Consider the following 16385-nt stretch of genomic DNA (forward strand, 5'->3'; position numbering starts at 1 on the left):
TGCGTTGAAGCCTCTTTTCCCCATTGTTTAAAAATTCATATCTTCCAGAAAAATAAAGATATAGACTTCTTTCTGGGCTCATCTTAAAGATAAATTATGTGGCTATTTTTTAAAAAATCGTGATTTTATTTAAAAATAGCCGATTCAAAATGGCCAATTAAAACATCATTTTTTTGAAAATTTATTTTTTTCAAAAATTGTTAAAATTTGTTTAATTAAAATGTAAATTGGTATAAATGTTATTGAAAGATGTATGGGATTCAATATGCAGCGCGCGCCTGTTGTGTACTAGTGCATTAAAATATTGAAACATAAATCCGAATAGATATTTAATAAAGAAATTATTTTTCTTCGTAGATTCAATTCAGTAGAGTTTATCCAAAGGGACAACGTATCGATTCATCTAATTATAATCCTGTACCAATGTGGAATTCTGGTTGTCAAATGGTAGCTTTAAACTATCAAACTGGAGATAAATCAATGCAATTAAATCAAGCCAAGTTTATGGAGAATGGCAATTGTGGCTATTTATTGAAACCAGAATTCATGTTCAGACATGACTTTAATCCATACGACAAAAATACATTGTACGGGGTTGAATCACTTAAGATTAATTTAAAAATTATTGGCTCAAGACATTTAATGAGATCAGGAAGAGGTACTGCCAGTCCATCCGTTGAGATCGAAATTATAGGCGCAGATTTTGATTCGGGAACAAAGTTAACAACAAGGACAATACGTGAGTATCTATAAGTATTTCAAATTACAGTTTGATTAAACATTATATTACATTACTAAATATAAGTCTTAAATTTATAGAGGATAATGGATTTAATCCAATGTGGAATGAAACCTGTGAATTTGAGATAGTTAATCCATATTTTGCTCTTATACGGTTTTTAGTACAAGACGAAGATATGTTTGGCGATAGCAATTTCATAGGACAAGCTACTTATCCAGTGAGTATTAATCGTTATTTAAAAACATTTATGTTTAACGTTATTTAGGACATTTTTACTTTCCAATTCAAATCTTATTTTGTTCAGGTACGCTGTTTAAGAACAGGATATAGAAGTGTTCCATTAAAAAACATATATAGCGAAGATCTTGAGCTTGCTTCCTTATTAGTACACATTAATATTACAACTTTATCGGTAATGAGACATTTCATCCAAAGAAATATATATTTCTCATGATATTGATATTTAAATTAAAATTTATGTGATTTAGTTTCACTTTAATAAAATTTTTTGTTCCATATAGGTACATGATACATAAAATAAAATAAGAAAAATTAAATTTGTATTATAGAATATGCAATCTAGCAAAACTAGTAAATTAGTGTATGAGATAAAGAGTAGGTATTTACCTGAGATAATTATGTTGTACGCTTGCGTGTGTATAAGAGTATATTAATATATATCATGTGTTTGTTTCAGATGATACAAGTCATGGTAAGTGACACACATTGCGATAGTACATGATGGCATAAAAGTAACATATGTTTTAGATCAGACTACATATCATTAGAAGACTGTATATTTATGTTGAACAAATTAAACATATAATTGCATTAAATTGTTAAAAATATTTCTATAATTGCAATATGAAACATAAAATAAATCTGAATATATGCTCTCTCACTGAGAAGAATATGGAAGAATTAAAATTTAAAATAATTAGTTAAAAAGCAAATTCTCTCGGGAGATAGGGAAACAATATATGCATATATAAATGCATAATAGATATAGGGATTTTATTGCTGTAATATATATAGGCATATATATTTAACAGCATATTTAATTTTGTTATACACACGCGCGTGTGCGTGTGTAACAAAATTATGATATATATTTTTAATAATTTATGCTATTAATAATATATCGATTTTCTTAAAAAAAATAGCTCTACATATCATATGACTGAACAATTTTTTTTGTAAAAATTAGTTTATCAAATCACATGTTTCGTATAATTATAATATCAATATAATTATTTTTAATTTTGAATACGAAAAAAATAGTTGTATAATGTATGCAATGAAGAGAATCTAGTTATAAATATCTAGATATAAATAAAAAAGAGAAATGTAACAAATAGCACAAATATATTTTATAATTGGCAGTATATCAAACATATTATTACGTAGATGTAATATGATTGTGTTTGACATGAAATACAGAAATAGCATATAATACATGGATGTCTGTAAATAGTAAGTAAACAAAACAACTTTGTATATTTGCCTACAATCTGCAACTGTCAGTATCTAAAATTGTAACATAAATTTGTATACAAAGAGAGGTAACATGCATGTAACTCGCGCTTACACACACACGCGCGCGCGCGCACGTACGCGCGCATATAACGCCTCTTTTAATGGAAAATTAATAATTGTATTCTATGGAAATACGCAAAACTTTTATCTCCTCTAGTTAAAAATAGATATTATTGATTAAAGGAATTCATTAAAAAAATGTATATTCAACGCAAATGATCTATCGTTTACTATGTAGAATCAGTGAGTGATGCTCAATTAAATCAGAATAATCAGATATATATTTTTCCATTATATAGCATATATAGGCTCTTAGTATTTTACTATTATATCGTTATTAGGTATTTAGGTATGTATCTCTCGTGGACATTTTCAGTAGGGAACGTCTTTTTCAATAATTATGCACATTGTGCATTAACTATGTAACTGTTTTACATATTTACAGTCTTCCCAATTGTAGTACATGCTAAAATTACTGATGTATTAGTTCTCTTATATATTTTTATTGCGTTATACATTAAAATGTTACATTTTGCTTATTGTTTGATACTTTTAAATATGTATATTTGTAAATCAGAATTGGAGAGAGAGAGAGAGAGAGAGAGGCGTGCACGCGTGCCTGTGCGTCTACTTAACGCTCGCAAATATTACTTGTCCTTGTATGACATTTAATAAACAATAAAGATGAAATTATTCCGCAAGAGCGTTGCGAGCAAGTTTAAAAATGAAACGCAGCCTCTGTATTATAAATGATATACAATGACATATCTGTGAAGAAAGACCAATAAATGCATGATGAAAAATTCGATGTAGTAAAGTTTGCTTTGTTACAAGTAGATACGACTAGACATATCAAATATATTAGTTTTGTAGAGTAATGTCACAAATTATAAATATGATTTCTAAAAAGGATCAAGATATATGTGTAGATATGTATGTTGGATGTGTATATTTATTTCAGCATACATATATACATATTATGTCGCAAAACATAATAAATTTTCATATGCATTTTTTTATATATTTTACATATAAAAGATCTAACATTGGAGATAGATAGACACAAGAATAATGATAATAATATGTTTAACAGAAATATATGTATGTGTTCTAAGTTACAACTGTAGGCAGCTTCTTATAAAGCGTTTTTAAGATACTCGTCAAACAGGAATACGGAAACGGAAGCATCGCGCTCTTCCAGCATATTCTTGAGGTCATTTGAATAACCTGCTAGCTGTCTCACACGCTCGGACAACGATTCCATGAAATGTTCCTCGATATAATGACCGATAGCCGCATCCTGTTTGGTATGATGCTGTGCTTGAGCGTGAATGCGTAACGCTTCGTCGGCAAGTTGTTTCTGGCTGTCGAGTGCTTTAGCCAGACTATTCAATTCGGTCAATTCCAGTACTTTGCTATCCTTGATCTATAAACAATAATATTGATGAAACCACCATGTTTCCATAAGAATGAGTTTCAAAATAAATAGAGTACTCACAGGTTTCTTGGAACGTGGAAGCTGATTGAGATCCATCTTGCCACCACGCTGTGCGATGTATTTGATCAAATCTATCGCTTCCTCCCATGATTTATCTGAAAGTTTGCGGTACAGTCCCTTAAATCCTTCTCGATTAGCTTCATAGTTTCCAAAATGTGTAGACATTAGAAGAAATTCAAAACTTGTTTCGATATTAGCGTTTGCATATGCCTGCAGATCAGCCTGAAGAGTATCAATAGCTCCATATTTAGCATTACAGTTTGATATTAATCCACCATCTAGAAGCATCATTAAGAACGCACTTGTGTAGGTATTTTGCGCTTTCAAGAGGTATAATTAAATGTTTGTGTGAACCAAAAATTAAGGATTAAACAAACGATATCACAAATTCAATAAAATAATGATCTGAAAGAGTTGTTTTTAGAATTCTTAAATAATTTCATTTCAAATAAATATCCACATACTTTTGGGATTGGTGCCACAAGCACTTTCAACGTCGGTGTAGCAGTACTCTGCGGAAACGGTCAGGAAAAGAACAGACAATACTCCAAAGAACAACATTTTTGCTGAAATTTAACAGATTATAAAAATATATATATATATATATATATATATATATATATATATATATACGCGCATAGAACAATAATATACACTTGTATTAATTATATTGTTTGAAAAGATTAAGATCGGTAAAAATTATTGAAAATTAAAGGAAAATATGTCTGAATTAATTTTCAGTTCAAATCTGCCGATTTATAAAAACTAGCTGTATTGACGATAATAATGATAACACGTACGAGTGTCCTTGCGTTGTTTTGAAGAAATCGAAGAGACAACAATATCACGACCGAATCACGACTCACGAGACAATTATTCGATAACGGACATGAAATAAGAGAATCGAAGCTACCGAGATACTCGCTCGATTCGTATATTTTGAATTTCGAATTCACTTTGAAAATTGTTTGCGAGATAAAAGATCAATCTTTCTCTCTCTCTCTCTCTCTCTCTCTCTCAAAAGCCACATGTGCCGCACGCGATTGCTCGTGCTACGTAGTGCGAACGTAGTCTGCACGGTGGCGCGAACTGCACGACGCGACGTAGAGTGTAAAATGTAGACCGCGTAGACACGAACCGACATGACCAACACACCAAATCAAGTGCGCAACACGTTTATACCCCGCGCTGCGCGAAGAAACAAAGATGCCAGCTTGAGAAACGCAACGCAAGGAGCTGTTCTCTTAAGAATATCTTTTATCTACATACGTGCGGAAGGGAATTATCGGAGCAAGCTTGAGTGATCTCTCGAGTACCTCTCTCGTCACGAAACCTGTGGTATGCAACGCGTTCGATGGGAAGGCAACGTGAATACTCTCGCTTCGACGTTCCCCCAACAATGAGCTTTACCCACCGCGGAAATGGGAGTTTTCACTGGGCAGTGAGTCAGCGAGTCAGCTGACGGGGGAGGCGGCGTGGCGCGGCGCACGCGCAGGCCGCCCCGTCACGGTGCACCAAGAGGCTAGCGGGACGGTAAACGGAAGAAGAGAGAGAGAGAGAGAGAGAGAGAAGAGAAGCGGATTTCAACGCCCTCGCTATCCGTCGTCGTCGTTGTCGTCGTTTTACCCCCTCCCCCTGCCTGTGGCAAAAGTGCGAATGTCGATTGTCGCGCGCGTTTGCCCGGGCGATTGTCGTGTCGTGGATTGTCGTTAGGTGATCGATGAGACCGTAAGACGCGTTTAGTTGCCGCGCTCTCTTATCTAGCTCCGACGAAGGCAGCCTTCTATACCAGTGTGTATAAAGGTTGCTTCTCAACGAGGTGAACGATCCGCCGTGCCGTGCCGCGCCGCGCATCCTATCGCCAGACGCTTCTCTCATTCCCATTCTCTCATTCTCGTCGGGATCCCATAACCTCTGCTCTACTTGCCCAGGCTCGCACCTTTTCGCTGTCTTTCACTTTCTCTCTTGCGCGCGTGTGAAATCACGATGACGAGATTGCTCTATGTCGTTTTCATCACCCTGGCCTGCATCAATGGCACCTTCGGAGACGGGCTCAAGTGTAAGTTTTCAATCGACATGCGTAGTTTCTCTCGCTCCCTCCCTCCCTCCTCCTCCTCCTCTTTGCCTCTTCTCTCTTTCGCCTTCCAACGACACGCCGTTACACCTACCTGCACGTTGCGTTAATTTGCAGAGAATTTGCATCTAGCGCTAGGCGTTCTTAGAAAGTCAACATTTTTCGGCGTCGCTCTTTCATTCCTTAACATTCCGTCTCTCCTAGTTTCTCCGATATACAAAAAATGACTTTGTCATTTCCGTGCCTTTTCCAACGTGATATCAAAAAAATACGACGAGGGAGGTGGTCAGGGTTGGGGGGAGGGGCGCTCTGCGTGAGACGCGCCTCGTGGGAAATGGAATGACTCCGCGTAAAAAACAGTTCATGAACGCAATAGTTTGTTTTGATTGAGCAATCAGACCTTTGGATGTTGTCCAAGCTCTTTAATTGGCCCGTTTTCTCACTCGTATAATTCCGATAAAACTTTCAATGGCTTCTCTGTTGTCCATTGTTGTTATTTATCCTTCCAAAATGGCTGTATAAAGAATAAAATAAGAATAATAATATTGTATACAATTTTTGTAAATATTTCACGAATACGTTTCTCGGTAGAAACATATTATTGTACCTATTGTTTTATGTAAAATCTTTGATCTAGACACATGTATGTCAATAATACGCACAAGTACCAACGCTTTTACTTTATAAGATACCGCCTCGCGCTTTTATCTTAAGATAGCCTAGCATAAATCCTCTCTTTCACTTGAAATCGTTTGGTTAAGCATATTATTATCGTTGCAAATCATCTTTGTTCATTACAAAAGTGAAGATAGTAGACGAAACGTGACTTGGACGAATCGTTCCAAGGATAGCCTTTGTTTTTTCTTGATTCATGCATATCGGATATTTGTCATTCTCTGTATCGTGTTCGGTACAATTGACTAAGGATGTGATGAAATAACTATGTACGCCTAGATTAAATTAATCGTATATTAAACTGGCAGCATTAATATTGCATTTAATGTTAAATATCAACATCAATATGAATATATATATATGTATATATATATATATATAAAATTTGTATAGCCGACAAAACTTCTCGCTTACAACTTTTTCTAACGGATTACGTTAATCGAAATATCATCTTTTAATGAAAAATATAGTTTCGCCGTTATGTTCTTTGAAAGTTAGCAACAAATAAATGCATTTGATCTTTGTGACACATAGACATATACGTCAAAGTATTTTTCTATTCTTATCTGTATTATTTTTATGCACACATAGCATGATTTTATCTCATTTTTATAACCCGCGCGATTCAGTATTATCGCTTTACAAAGTATAAATGAGGATAAAACTAGAATTAGAGAAATTCAGTTAGGATAAATCAACATATAACTATTATCAGCACGATAAAGAGAGCTGTGTAGTCATTCGAATACGCAGTTGCCTCAACTTTGTCCTCTCGTTTTATATATACACACACACACACACACCATGTGTGCGTGTTTGTGTGCGCGCACATACATGTATATGATTATTTCAAATATCACATTTCAGTTTGATGAATATGCGACTTAACGATAATGGAAATTTGTACATTTATATTTGAAAATGTAAAGAAAGCATCTCTTTATTTCGTCATTTGGACAGAATTTTAATATAATTTCGAAAATTATATTAGTCTTATTGTAAAAAAGATTTTTCTTTTACTTATAATTATAGACGATTAATAAAGTCGTACATCAAATGTAATTAACACTTATCACACGTATCACGTATATCTCTTCTCAACGGCAAATTAATTCCTCTCATCATTGACTTGATCGTGTTTTGTACAAAGATAGCTTTTAACGATAAATCGTGACGATATTTACGTATCGATTCCAAAGTCCTTTTTCATCTGTGTGACTCATTCCACTGGGCATGTCTATGTCTTTGTGTGATACACAAGTCCATTATGATAAATAATGCTTCGTGATTTTGATCCATTCGTATATATATTCTGTAACGCAGATTTAATTACAAACAATTATAATTTACAGCTAATTTCATGTTAACTCAAATTGTATACATATAAAAGAAAATTACACATTTTACAAATTAATTAATTTATAATGTAAGCATTAACAGTAAGAATTAATTTTATCATTTGGAAATGACTTATATTTTTCCAATACGTAACTATAAATAAAAAAATAGGAGTAATGCTACACAAAAGAATCTCTTTCGCTACAATGAGATTATTTTTAATGTTAATCATTTTATCTGCACCCAGATGCTATCAACATTATGAGCGATCTGTCACGCATCGATAAAATACTTGATCTTTTTGATAACTTGGTGATAAAGTAATACGTGTTCTTGTTATCTACTTAAAGGATGGGTTATTACACAATATAGAAATTTCATCATAGGCACTTATATTAATTAAATTAATATAAGTTCAGTAAGACTTGCTTGTACATGTAATAATTAACCATTCTTTAATAATGTTATCTCACACCTCTTTAGGTATACTTAAACCTGCTGATATACCAACATCATGGATAGACATGACTGATCCGTGTACAAAAATCATGGAGTCTCAAGTTAAAACCGAGATGGAAGCAGCCATGAAATATCTTGCGATGGTATAAAGCTTAGTTTGCTTGTATATATTGTATATTTTTCATTCAATATAATCTCTACAACTTGTTAAATTAACAATAGAGAAAAATGACGCGTTATATTAATATATTAATTAAGATTCTTAATTTCTGACTAGGGTGCCCATTTTGCACGTGATACGATAAATCGCCCAGGTTTTAGCAAATTCTTTTTCGAAAGCGCGAGCGAAGAAAGAGAGCATGCGATAAAGATCATCGAATATCTGCTAATGCGTGGACAACTTACAAATGACGTTAGCAAGCTTCTAAAGTATCCTTTGGTAAGTATATTCTACATTCCACGAGGAAATATATACGAAAAAAGTTAAACAAATATTTTAGAAAATTGAGTAGGGATTGTGAAGAAATAATGAAAATAAAAAATATATATATACCTATATATAAACACAATGACACGGTTTATTCTCGTGTTATACAGACTACCAACAATACAAATCCCATACGCCAGGAATGGAACAGTGGAGAAGAAGCTCTCACCGACGCTTTGAAATTAGAGGCTCAAGTTACGCGCAGCATTCGTGAAATAATTATAACTTGCGAAAATCCAAAAACATCCTCTTTCAACGATTACCACGTGAGTATCGTTTGAGAATAAAAATTTATTTTATAGAAAGATCTTGTTAAAAGTTATATATATACATATACATACATAAGTTTTTTTTTCACCATCACGCCGCGATTGTTTGCAGTTGGTCGACTACCTCACTTCCGATTTCTTGGATGAACAATATAAAGGGCAACGCAATCTCGCCGGCAAAATCTCAGTATTGGGTAAAATGATGCAAGCGCATGGACCTTTGGGAGAATTTTTATTCGATAAGAAATTGTTGAACGGTGAAGTCTAGGTATTTTTGTGACATCAAAAGAAGCCGAAATTCACAGCTCGAGATATATATTCTTTTCTATAAATATATAAAATTTATAAAATTATAATGGCCACATTTAGAATTTCCATTGTATAATTCAGATTTTTACATTATGCATCCTTGTTTATACTTATTATAGAATACGAGATGTAATAATATTTTTCGTTTCGAGCATATTTCTAAATGTGACCTGTAATATTATAGGGAGTATGTGGAGCGTAATGTTTACAATGTTTGTTAATCCATAATAAGTATATTATCCTTGATAAAAAAATAAATAAATATTATTTTGAGATGTTGCATGTATCTGATAATAATTTTATTTTACTTACATGCTCTCATATTTTTTGATAGTGTCCATTGAAAATAGTCGTTCGAAATTAATCTATAATGTATGTAATTGCCAAAAAATACATGTTTATATAATCGTGTACACACATACACACAAAATCGCGCGTGTGTGTTTGTGCGTGTGTACAATTTTTTACAATTATATCTTGTATATTAATTTCGATTGACTATTTCATGTATATCTACGTACGCACGCGCGCGCGCGCGCGCGCACGCACACACACGTACGATGAAAGCTCGTAAAAGGATTTTGAAGAAAAATATCTCTTTCCTCTTCTTTATTTTTTTAATTAATATAATTACATGCAAAACATATTGCGTGTTATACTTAAGAAATATGAATAATTTGCTAAAGTGTCAAATATTTTCATAATAGTAATAAATGCAATTATAAATTTTATAATTGTACGTATATGTATAAATTAAAATACAAAACATTTTAAATATTTCATAAAGTACCTCGACATTCAGTATGTTATTGTTATCCAACTATTATAGCTTTTTAAGAGAACTGATTAATGAATGCGGCGGGAAAGAAGTATTGCTTTAAAATATAAAAAAATATCGTGCAAGATACTCTCTTATGTAGCTCTAGCTTTTCAAATTACAAATTAGAAGTTTATATATAGTTAATAAAATTATTTGAGAGAGAGAGAGTACAATTTGTTTGGGTAGAGTAAGGTTTATATATGTTTTTTTCCAAGTTAGGAGTGAATAATTGTTTTTCGTAGTTTACGTAATCTGTTGCACATCAACTTAATTCTAAATCGCTTATGTTTTCATTTGACAGGAAATTTACAACGCCTCGTGGTATATCAAGTGTTGGAAAGACATCGCAATATATAGCAAACTTTGCATGAGCTATTACAATAACAGCATTACCGGACACTAAAATTTGTATCAATCGAATAAGCGTAGTTACGTTATTCTTCCTTTTTAAGAATGATAACGCCTCTTGGAATACGATTTTGGATTACTTCTAATCTATCATTTTGAGAACAAAATAACCATGTTTGATTGATCTTGAGGAACAGCTTCGCGGTGCTACCTTGTCCAGTATTAAATTCCTAAAGAGAGAAAAAGATAAAAACAAGTTGTTGACAAGTTATTTAAAATAAAGAGACACAAACTAAGAGGTTAAATATATATATATATATATATTAAATCAAAGCGAACAACGCGTTGTAACGTGAAATAAATACCTATATGTTATACGCGTTGATACTGTAGAGATAATGAAATTAATTAATGTATGTACATACAGAACACTCGGAATATAAAATTTGTTTTCAGCAACACTCGCCTCTGATATTCTGTTTGCTATTGCGTCTCGGTATATATAATTGTAACGGTCTTTGCTTAATCATGCTGCTCGCAAAATAAAACATTCAGTAAAAATAAATCTCTTGATTATTATATACTATACATACGTCACGATTTTTCACGTCTTCCTCTTCTTCTTTAATTAGCTCGACTTCATATATCGAAATCAATCTTGACCACACTAGGTTTTTAAAATTATATGGTATACATTATTGTGATAAAAGATGGACCGATTTGAAAAGCAAATGCTGTCAATGCAGGTATGTATGTATGTACATAGAAAAAATGCCCTAGATAACATGTATAAAGAATTAAAGAGACTGCGCTTGCGCTCTCATTGAAATGATTGAAAACGTGAAAATACACGACGTAACTAGATACGTATGTATCTAGTTACCCCTAGTTACCTCAATGAGATACATATACATACGTATGCGCATACATAGGTCGAACAAGTTCCTAGGATTATCGCATAGCACGCACACAATTTTGCTTTGCAAGTTTTGCAAATGAAATAATTTTGATTTGTTTCTCCGCGCGCTGCTCTCTTTTATCGTTATCCTGTTTCCCAAATTTTTTTTACATCACACTTTCGAATGTTTGGTGAAATATTGGAATTAAAAACTATCAACACAAAAATATATATCGCAATTCTCTCGACATACGACTTAAAAATTTAACGAATCACAGTTGTGAAACTTGCGTCGTGAAAATCGTGCAACCAACTTTAGGCTTGAGGTAATGTGCAGTTTAAGTTTGCTGAAGGCTTCATATATGGGCACACAACGGAACGGAGTATGATTGATTGTGAGGTATAGAAATTTGAAGGTTTCTTTGAGGTTATTTCGTTGAGATAGCGTAATGTTTGTTAAACAGTGTATAGTGACACTATAATAGATTCGTTTGATAGATTGCGCGCTATGCGAACAAGGAGATTTGATATTTTGATATTTTGTGACGTACATACACAAACACACATCAGAGCAGAGGGCACATATATGTGGGCGGGCGTGCGCGCGTGCCAACGACGCGCGACCTGATCTGATACTCTTTTACGAAATAACCTAAAAGTCCTAAAACTAAACGTCCGTCCGTCCGCCCGTTTCGAGACCCGTCTCGTTTCGACAATTCTTGCTTTTCCAGATTACATCTGCGCTGCGTCCCATGACATCATCAGCCATGAGTTCCCATTGACTTCCTCTGGAATACTGCCGAATTTACGCGCGATTACGGCGCGTCCAACCTTTCTCGTCAATTCTAGTTTGTATCATGGCCCTACGTCGTGGAAAACGCAATCTGAAATTGCAGGTCTCCGACGAAACGCCTGCACCAGTGTACGTAAAGTACATACGATAGTACGTCGATGTGATATATCTGTCGTGATTGAGTGATTGAGTGATTAGTCATATTTTTATCTGTGTGATCTTTTGCGTTTGTTATAGGTATATTTGCGTACGGAAATTAGAAAATTAGAAAGATTTGCATAAGCAAGATTCAAAAGACACTTTTTTTTTTTTTATATACATATATAATTCCAGCTACATACATAACATACCTATTGCCTATTTGGAAAAAAACTTGCATGTGTGCATAGTACATTGGTGTACACGCATATACAAAGATAGAATGTGCATTTGAGAGATATAATAATGTTAATGTTTTATTTTAGGACACCACCAAGAAATTTAGACAAACGCACTACCATTACTATAGATGAAAAGACGTTTGTTGTAGAAGCGGATGATTTAGAAACACTTTGTGTACTTGGTCGTGGAGCATATGGGATTGTCGATAAAATGCGACACAAACAGAGTGGCACAATTATGGCTGTTAAGGTATTATTGTGAAAATGAGCCATTAGCTTTCAGCTAGTGATATTTTCGTTACATTATCATGTATAACAGAACATAACTGTTTGTTTGAAAAAAGAATATACTCATCTATTATAGAGGATAGCTGCTACCGTTAATACGCAAGAGCAAAAGCGATTGCTCATGGATTTAGATATTTCCATGCGTAGCTCGGCATGTCCCTATACAGTACAATTCTATGGAGCCTTATTTCGAGAGGGAGATGTATGGATATGCATGGAAGTGATGGATATGAGCCTTGATAAATTTTATACAAAAGTGTATAAACATGGTCGTGCCATTCCTGAAGATATTTTAGGAAAAGTGGCTTTTGCGGTATATATGTATATGCCTTTTAAATTTTTAAAAAAGGGCTCTTTAAGCCCTTGATATATATATATATATATAGCAGTGTTTTGGTAATATTTAAATAATTTCCCTCCCCTTCCTCTTCCCCTTCTTTCTTTTCTCCTCGATTTTCCGCTATCTTTTTGTATTTGAAATTTCAAACTGTGCAACTGTGCAAAAACTGTGTAAAAACGAATATCTATGTGTTATCATACATCTATATTACTTGCAGGTAGTAAGTGCGTTACATTACCTCTACTCGCAATTACGGGTGATCCATAGAGATGTAAAGCCTAGTAATATCTTAATTAATCGGAAAGGTGAGGTAAAAATTTGCGACTTTGGTATATCGGGTTACCTTGTGGATTCGGTTGCCAAGACTATCGACGCTGGATGCAAACCGTATATGGCTGTACGTAACTGTATAGTATTGTATTGTTGAAAATTTCCATTCAGTTGTCCATTCAATACATTATCCACCATTACCTTTTTTGTAGCCAGAAAGGATAGACCCATCGGGTAACCCATCGCAATATGATATCAGATCTGATGTCTGGTCGTTAGGAATTTCCCTTGTTGAATTAGCAACTGGTAAATTTCCATACGAGTCATGGGGTACGCCATTCGAGCAATTGAAACAGGTAGTGAAAGATGAAGCCCCGAAATTACCTGCCGGCAAGTTCTCTCCTTCGTTTGAGGAATTTATCAATAAGTGGTAAGTGATTGTCATAGAAAATGAGCGACAAGATACACACTCTCTTATCATCTAACTCAGAAACCAATCCAGCCTCCCACCCTTTCACACATAATCTACTGTTACTGTTTTCAGTCTGATGAAGAATTACACTGCCCGCCCAAATTACAGTCAATTGCTGGAACTCGACTTTATCAGAGAATATGCCCAAAAAGATACGAATGTAGCCGAATTTGTCGGAGAGATTTTAGACTTGCCAGAAAATGAGCAACCGATATAGTGCATACGTCACTTTGACATAGCTTGCAATATAATTTGACTTATAATTTGTATTTTTGCAAGACAGTCACACGAGATGCAGGCATTGTCATATGTAATTTATATTATCAGATAACGTTTGATCATTGTGTATCGAGATACAACTGGTACTCAATGGTTTATTCTTTATTTATCATCCTCGTCAGTAATTTTTTAATCGCATCTGGTCTACATACAATTGTAGCATTTACAAGTTTGGCCTGAAAATGATTGTTGTTACTTTGATATAATAATCTTGTCACGCATGGAAGCAAACACAGAAAATAATACGCACATGTTTTTCTATATGATGAAAAGCGATATAAGTTAACATTCGTGGCATTGTGGTAATAATAAAAAAAAATTGAATAAACTCGTAATTATGCCTTGTTGAGGTACATGCGCGCATCTTGAAAAAAATAACATAAGTTAGAAGACCAATTTATTGTAACGCTAGATTGTACATAGTAATCAAATGTGCGTAAACGAAATTGTATTTCTTTAGAAAACAGCTCCATTTATTAGCAATCAGTTGCAACGATTATATTAGTGATAGAAATTGAATTTGACAACGAATGTCGTATATATACATACGCCTAAGTAGAATTTACACACACACACACACACACGTGTTGAAGGAGTCGCCTTGTAAAAAATCCTTGATGTTTTCCTTTTCTAGATCCTGTGATCTAGTAATGTAATAAAAAAATTAATCTAGAATAAACGATAATTTAAATAGATAAATGATAATATAATCGTTTGAAAGTTGATTTTTAAACATACACGTGATATCAAAAATTGAAAATTCACAATTTCATAAAATAAAGTGTGTATGAAGCGATGGAAATTAATTCTTTTGTAAAAAGTTCTTCTAAATTATACTTTAGTTGTTTCGGATGTCGAATCAAGAATGTAGAAGCTCCTTGAAATCAAAGCCAAAAAGAGTAAAAACGTTTTTATTTATTTCAAATGATTTCGTAGTATCGCGCGAATATTCATCTATTTTTTCTAACTTACTATACCTATGTATGTATGTATGTACTACTTTACATTGCGCACTCAAATATATGTATTAACAATAATTGCTTATGCTTAATATAAGTGGTTTTTTGAGCGGTACCAAGTAGTGAGCGAGTAATCGATTCGCTACAAACAATTTGGCGGGAAAGCAAACTCCAATCACAAGATTGCTTCTTAAGACAAATCTGGGCTGCGTTCAGAAACCCAGGTACATCTAGATATCATTTTATCCTTGTTTAACATTCGGTGAATAACAAGGATAAAATGATGTATCGTGAATGCCTGAACACACCCCTGCATTGCGATTTGTTCAAGCTCGTCGATTTATCGCTGTTTCTAGTAATTTATTTGGACTCGGATTGGACTGTGTGTTGTGTGTGTGTGTGTGGAAGTGGAAGGTGGTGGAAAGTTTGGAACATGTCGGATTGTCTTGAGCCAACTATCGAGCTGTCGCGACACTTGACTCTGCAGCAGCCAACTCTGACCGCTATTAACATTTTTAGTCGCATTTTATTTAGTTTACACGCACTCTCTCTCTCTCTCTCTCTCTGGACTTGCTTCGACTCACGGCACCGACTACACTCGACACCGCGACTACACGGCAGGCACGCAGCACACGAGCCACGAGGCGGCGGCGGCAGCACGAGGCACGAGAGCGAGCAACAGTGGGTACGTCCAACGAGTAACTACCTAGTGAACGCAAACACCATCACACCATGTCGGTAGGCGCGCGGTGAGTTGCGGCAGTTGCGTCGCGACTCGCGAGTGCGGAGCGGATTGACGGCATTGACGCACGTCGATCAACGTCGATTGAAGAACGAATTGACGCAAATTGAGACGCGAGTTGACAAAAGTTCGTGTTACAAAAGTTGCTTCAAACGTCAACTCATCTCAAGCTACGAAATATTTCTCCTCTCACGGTTCTCCCTCGATCTCATCTCGTCTCAGGAAATATGCAGAAAATGGGCAAGCTCAACTCGTCCATCGATATTATCCCGCTGCAAGGCTCGAGTGGAGATTACAGATCGAGGCACATGGACAATAAGCACAGGATAGACCAAAGGCCGTTCCGGGATCAATCGTTGATCGGTCGTGTGCAAACGGTAATTTAAACTGCCCTGTCCTCCCCCTTCCC

General features: G+C 34.6%; 5 protein-coding genes and 1 long non-coding RNA gene across 13 annotated transcripts in view; 4 read left to right on the forward strand and 2 right to left on the reverse strand.

The window, feature by feature from the left end:
- The window catches only part of LOC105459550 (1-phosphatidylinositol 4,5-bisphosphate phosphodiesterase gamma-1), a 7880-nt gene extending 6302 nt beyond the window's left edge, over window positions 1-1578 (forward strand). For 3 of the 4 annotated variants that reach the window (XM_011705685.1, XM_011705686.1, XM_011705687.1), the window contains exons 16-19: window positions 358-739; window positions 820-959; window positions 1047-1154; window positions 1440-1578. In XM_011705685.1, coding sequence (XP_011703987.1) covers window positions 358-739; window positions 820-959; window positions 1047-1154; window positions 1440-1484 — 675 coding nt within the window. In that variant the 3' untranslated portion in view covers window positions 1485-1578. Of the gene's footprint in view, window positions 1-357; window positions 740-819; window positions 960-1046; window positions 1155-1263; window positions 1358-1439 lie in introns of all 4 variants that reach the window. The other variant, XR_975693.1, reaches the window with a different exon arrangement.
- Window positions 1579-3198: 1620 nt separating this feature from the next.
- LOC105459559 (ferritin heavy polypeptide-like 17) lies at window positions 3199-5993 on the reverse strand. Of its 4 annotated transcripts, none has more exons than XM_011705702.1 (4): window positions 5945-5993; window positions 4241-4342; window positions 3777-4054; window positions 3199-3704 (listed from the first exon to the last, which is right to left on the reverse strand). In XM_011705702.1, exons 1-4 carry the CDS (start codon window positions 5976-5978, stop codon window positions 3414-3416), a joined length of 705 nt encoding a protein of 234 aa, XP_011704004.1. In that variant the 5' UTR covers window positions 5979-5993; the 3' UTR covers window positions 3199-3413. The 4 variants fall into 4 exon arrangements, with proteins under 4 accessions (XP_011704004.1, XP_011704005.1, XP_011704006.1 ...); XM_011705703.1 differs by lacking the exon at window positions 5945-5993 and adding an exon at window positions 5046-5204; XM_011705704.1 differs by lacking the exon at window positions 5945-5993 and adding an exon at window positions 5093-5203.
- LOC105459558 (ferritin subunit) lies at window positions 5423-9662 on the forward strand. The gene is made up of 5 exons (XM_011705701.1): window positions 5423-5835; window positions 8347-8465; window positions 8600-8761; window positions 8920-9075; window positions 9191-9662. The coding sequence occupies exons 1-5, from the start codon at window positions 5763-5765 to the stop codon at window positions 9344-9346; spliced, it is 666 nt and encodes a 221-aa protein (XP_011704003.1). The 5' UTR covers window positions 5423-5762; the 3' UTR covers window positions 9347-9662.
- A 296-nt stretch (window positions 9663-9958) lies between these two features.
- Window positions 9959-11403, reverse strand: LOC105459557. Its single transcript, XR_975695.1, has 2 exons — window positions 11149-11403; window positions 9959-11086 (listed from the first exon to the last, which is right to left on the reverse strand). It is a non-coding gene; the product is annotated as an uncharacterized LOC105459557 (long non-coding RNA).
- Window positions 11404-11466: 63 nt separating this feature from the next.
- On the forward strand, window positions 11467-14980 carry LOC105459560 (dual specificity mitogen-activated protein kinase kinase 6). The gene is made up of 7 exons (XM_011705706.1): window positions 11467-11853; window positions 12185-12375; window positions 12711-12876; window positions 12991-13227; window positions 13472-13651; window positions 13737-13954; window positions 14069-14980. Exons 2-7 carry the CDS (start codon window positions 12311-12313, stop codon window positions 14211-14213), a joined length of 1011 nt encoding a protein of 336 aa, XP_011704008.1. The 5' UTR covers window positions 11467-11853; window positions 12185-12310; the 3' UTR covers window positions 14214-14980.
- A 653-nt stretch (window positions 14981-15633) lies between these two features.
- LOC105459562 (nuclear valosin-containing protein-like) overlaps window positions 15634-16385 on the forward strand; it is a 5943-nt gene continuing 5191 nt past the window's right edge. The window contains exons 1-2 of one of the 2 annotated variants that reach the window (XM_011705708.1): window positions 15634-15919; window positions 16199-16353. In XM_011705708.1, the coding sequence (XP_011704010.1) occupies window positions 16204-16353 (150 nt within the window). In that variant the 5' untranslated portion in view covers window positions 15634-15919; window positions 16199-16203. The other variant, XM_011705707.1, reaches the window with a different exon arrangement.

Source organism: Wasmannia auropunctata, unplaced genomic scaffold (genome assembly GCF_000956235.1).
Source record: "Wasmannia auropunctata unplaced genomic scaffold, wasmannia.A_1.0 LD334183.1, whole genome shotgun sequence".
In the NCBI taxonomy this organism is placed as follows: domain Eukaryota; kingdom Metazoa; phylum Arthropoda; class Insecta; order Hymenoptera; family Formicidae; genus Wasmannia; species Wasmannia auropunctata.

Coding starts and splice junctions, on each gene's coding strand:
- LOC105459558 (XM_011705701.1), top strand. CDS start 5,763: ATGACGAGATTGCTCTATGTCGTTTTCATCACCCTGGCCTGCATCAAT. Junction 5,836..8,346: donor CTTCGGAGACGGGCTCAAGT/GTAAGTTTTCAA, acceptor ACACCTCTTTAG/GTATACTTAAACCTGCTGAT. Junction 8,466..8,599: donor CCATGAAATATCTTGCGATG/GTATAAAGCTTA, acceptor ATTTCTGACTAG/GGTGCCCATTTTGCACGTGA.
- LOC105459559 (XM_011705702.1), bottom strand. CDS start 5,978: ATGCAAATTCTCTGCAAATTAACGCAACGTGCAG. Junction 4,343..5,944: donor CAAATTAACGCAACGTGCAG/GTAGGTGTAACG, acceptor GTTAAATTTCAG/CAAAAATGTTGTTCTTTGGA. Junction 4,055..4,240: donor TTGTGGCACCAATCCCAAAA/GTATGTGGATAT, acceptor TGATGCTTCTAG/ATGGTGGATTAATATCAAAC.
- LOC105459560 (XM_011705706.1), top strand. CDS start 12,311: ATGGCCCTACGTCGTGGAAAACGCAATCTGAAATTGCAGGTCTCCGAC. Junction 12,877..12,990: donor GCACAATTATGGCTGTTAAG/GTATTATTGTGA, acceptor CATCTATTATAG/AGGATAGCTGCTACCGTTAA. Junction 13,652..13,736: donor GATGCAAACCGTATATGGCT/GTACGTAACTGT, acceptor CCTTTTTTGTAG/CCAGAAAGGATAGACCCATC.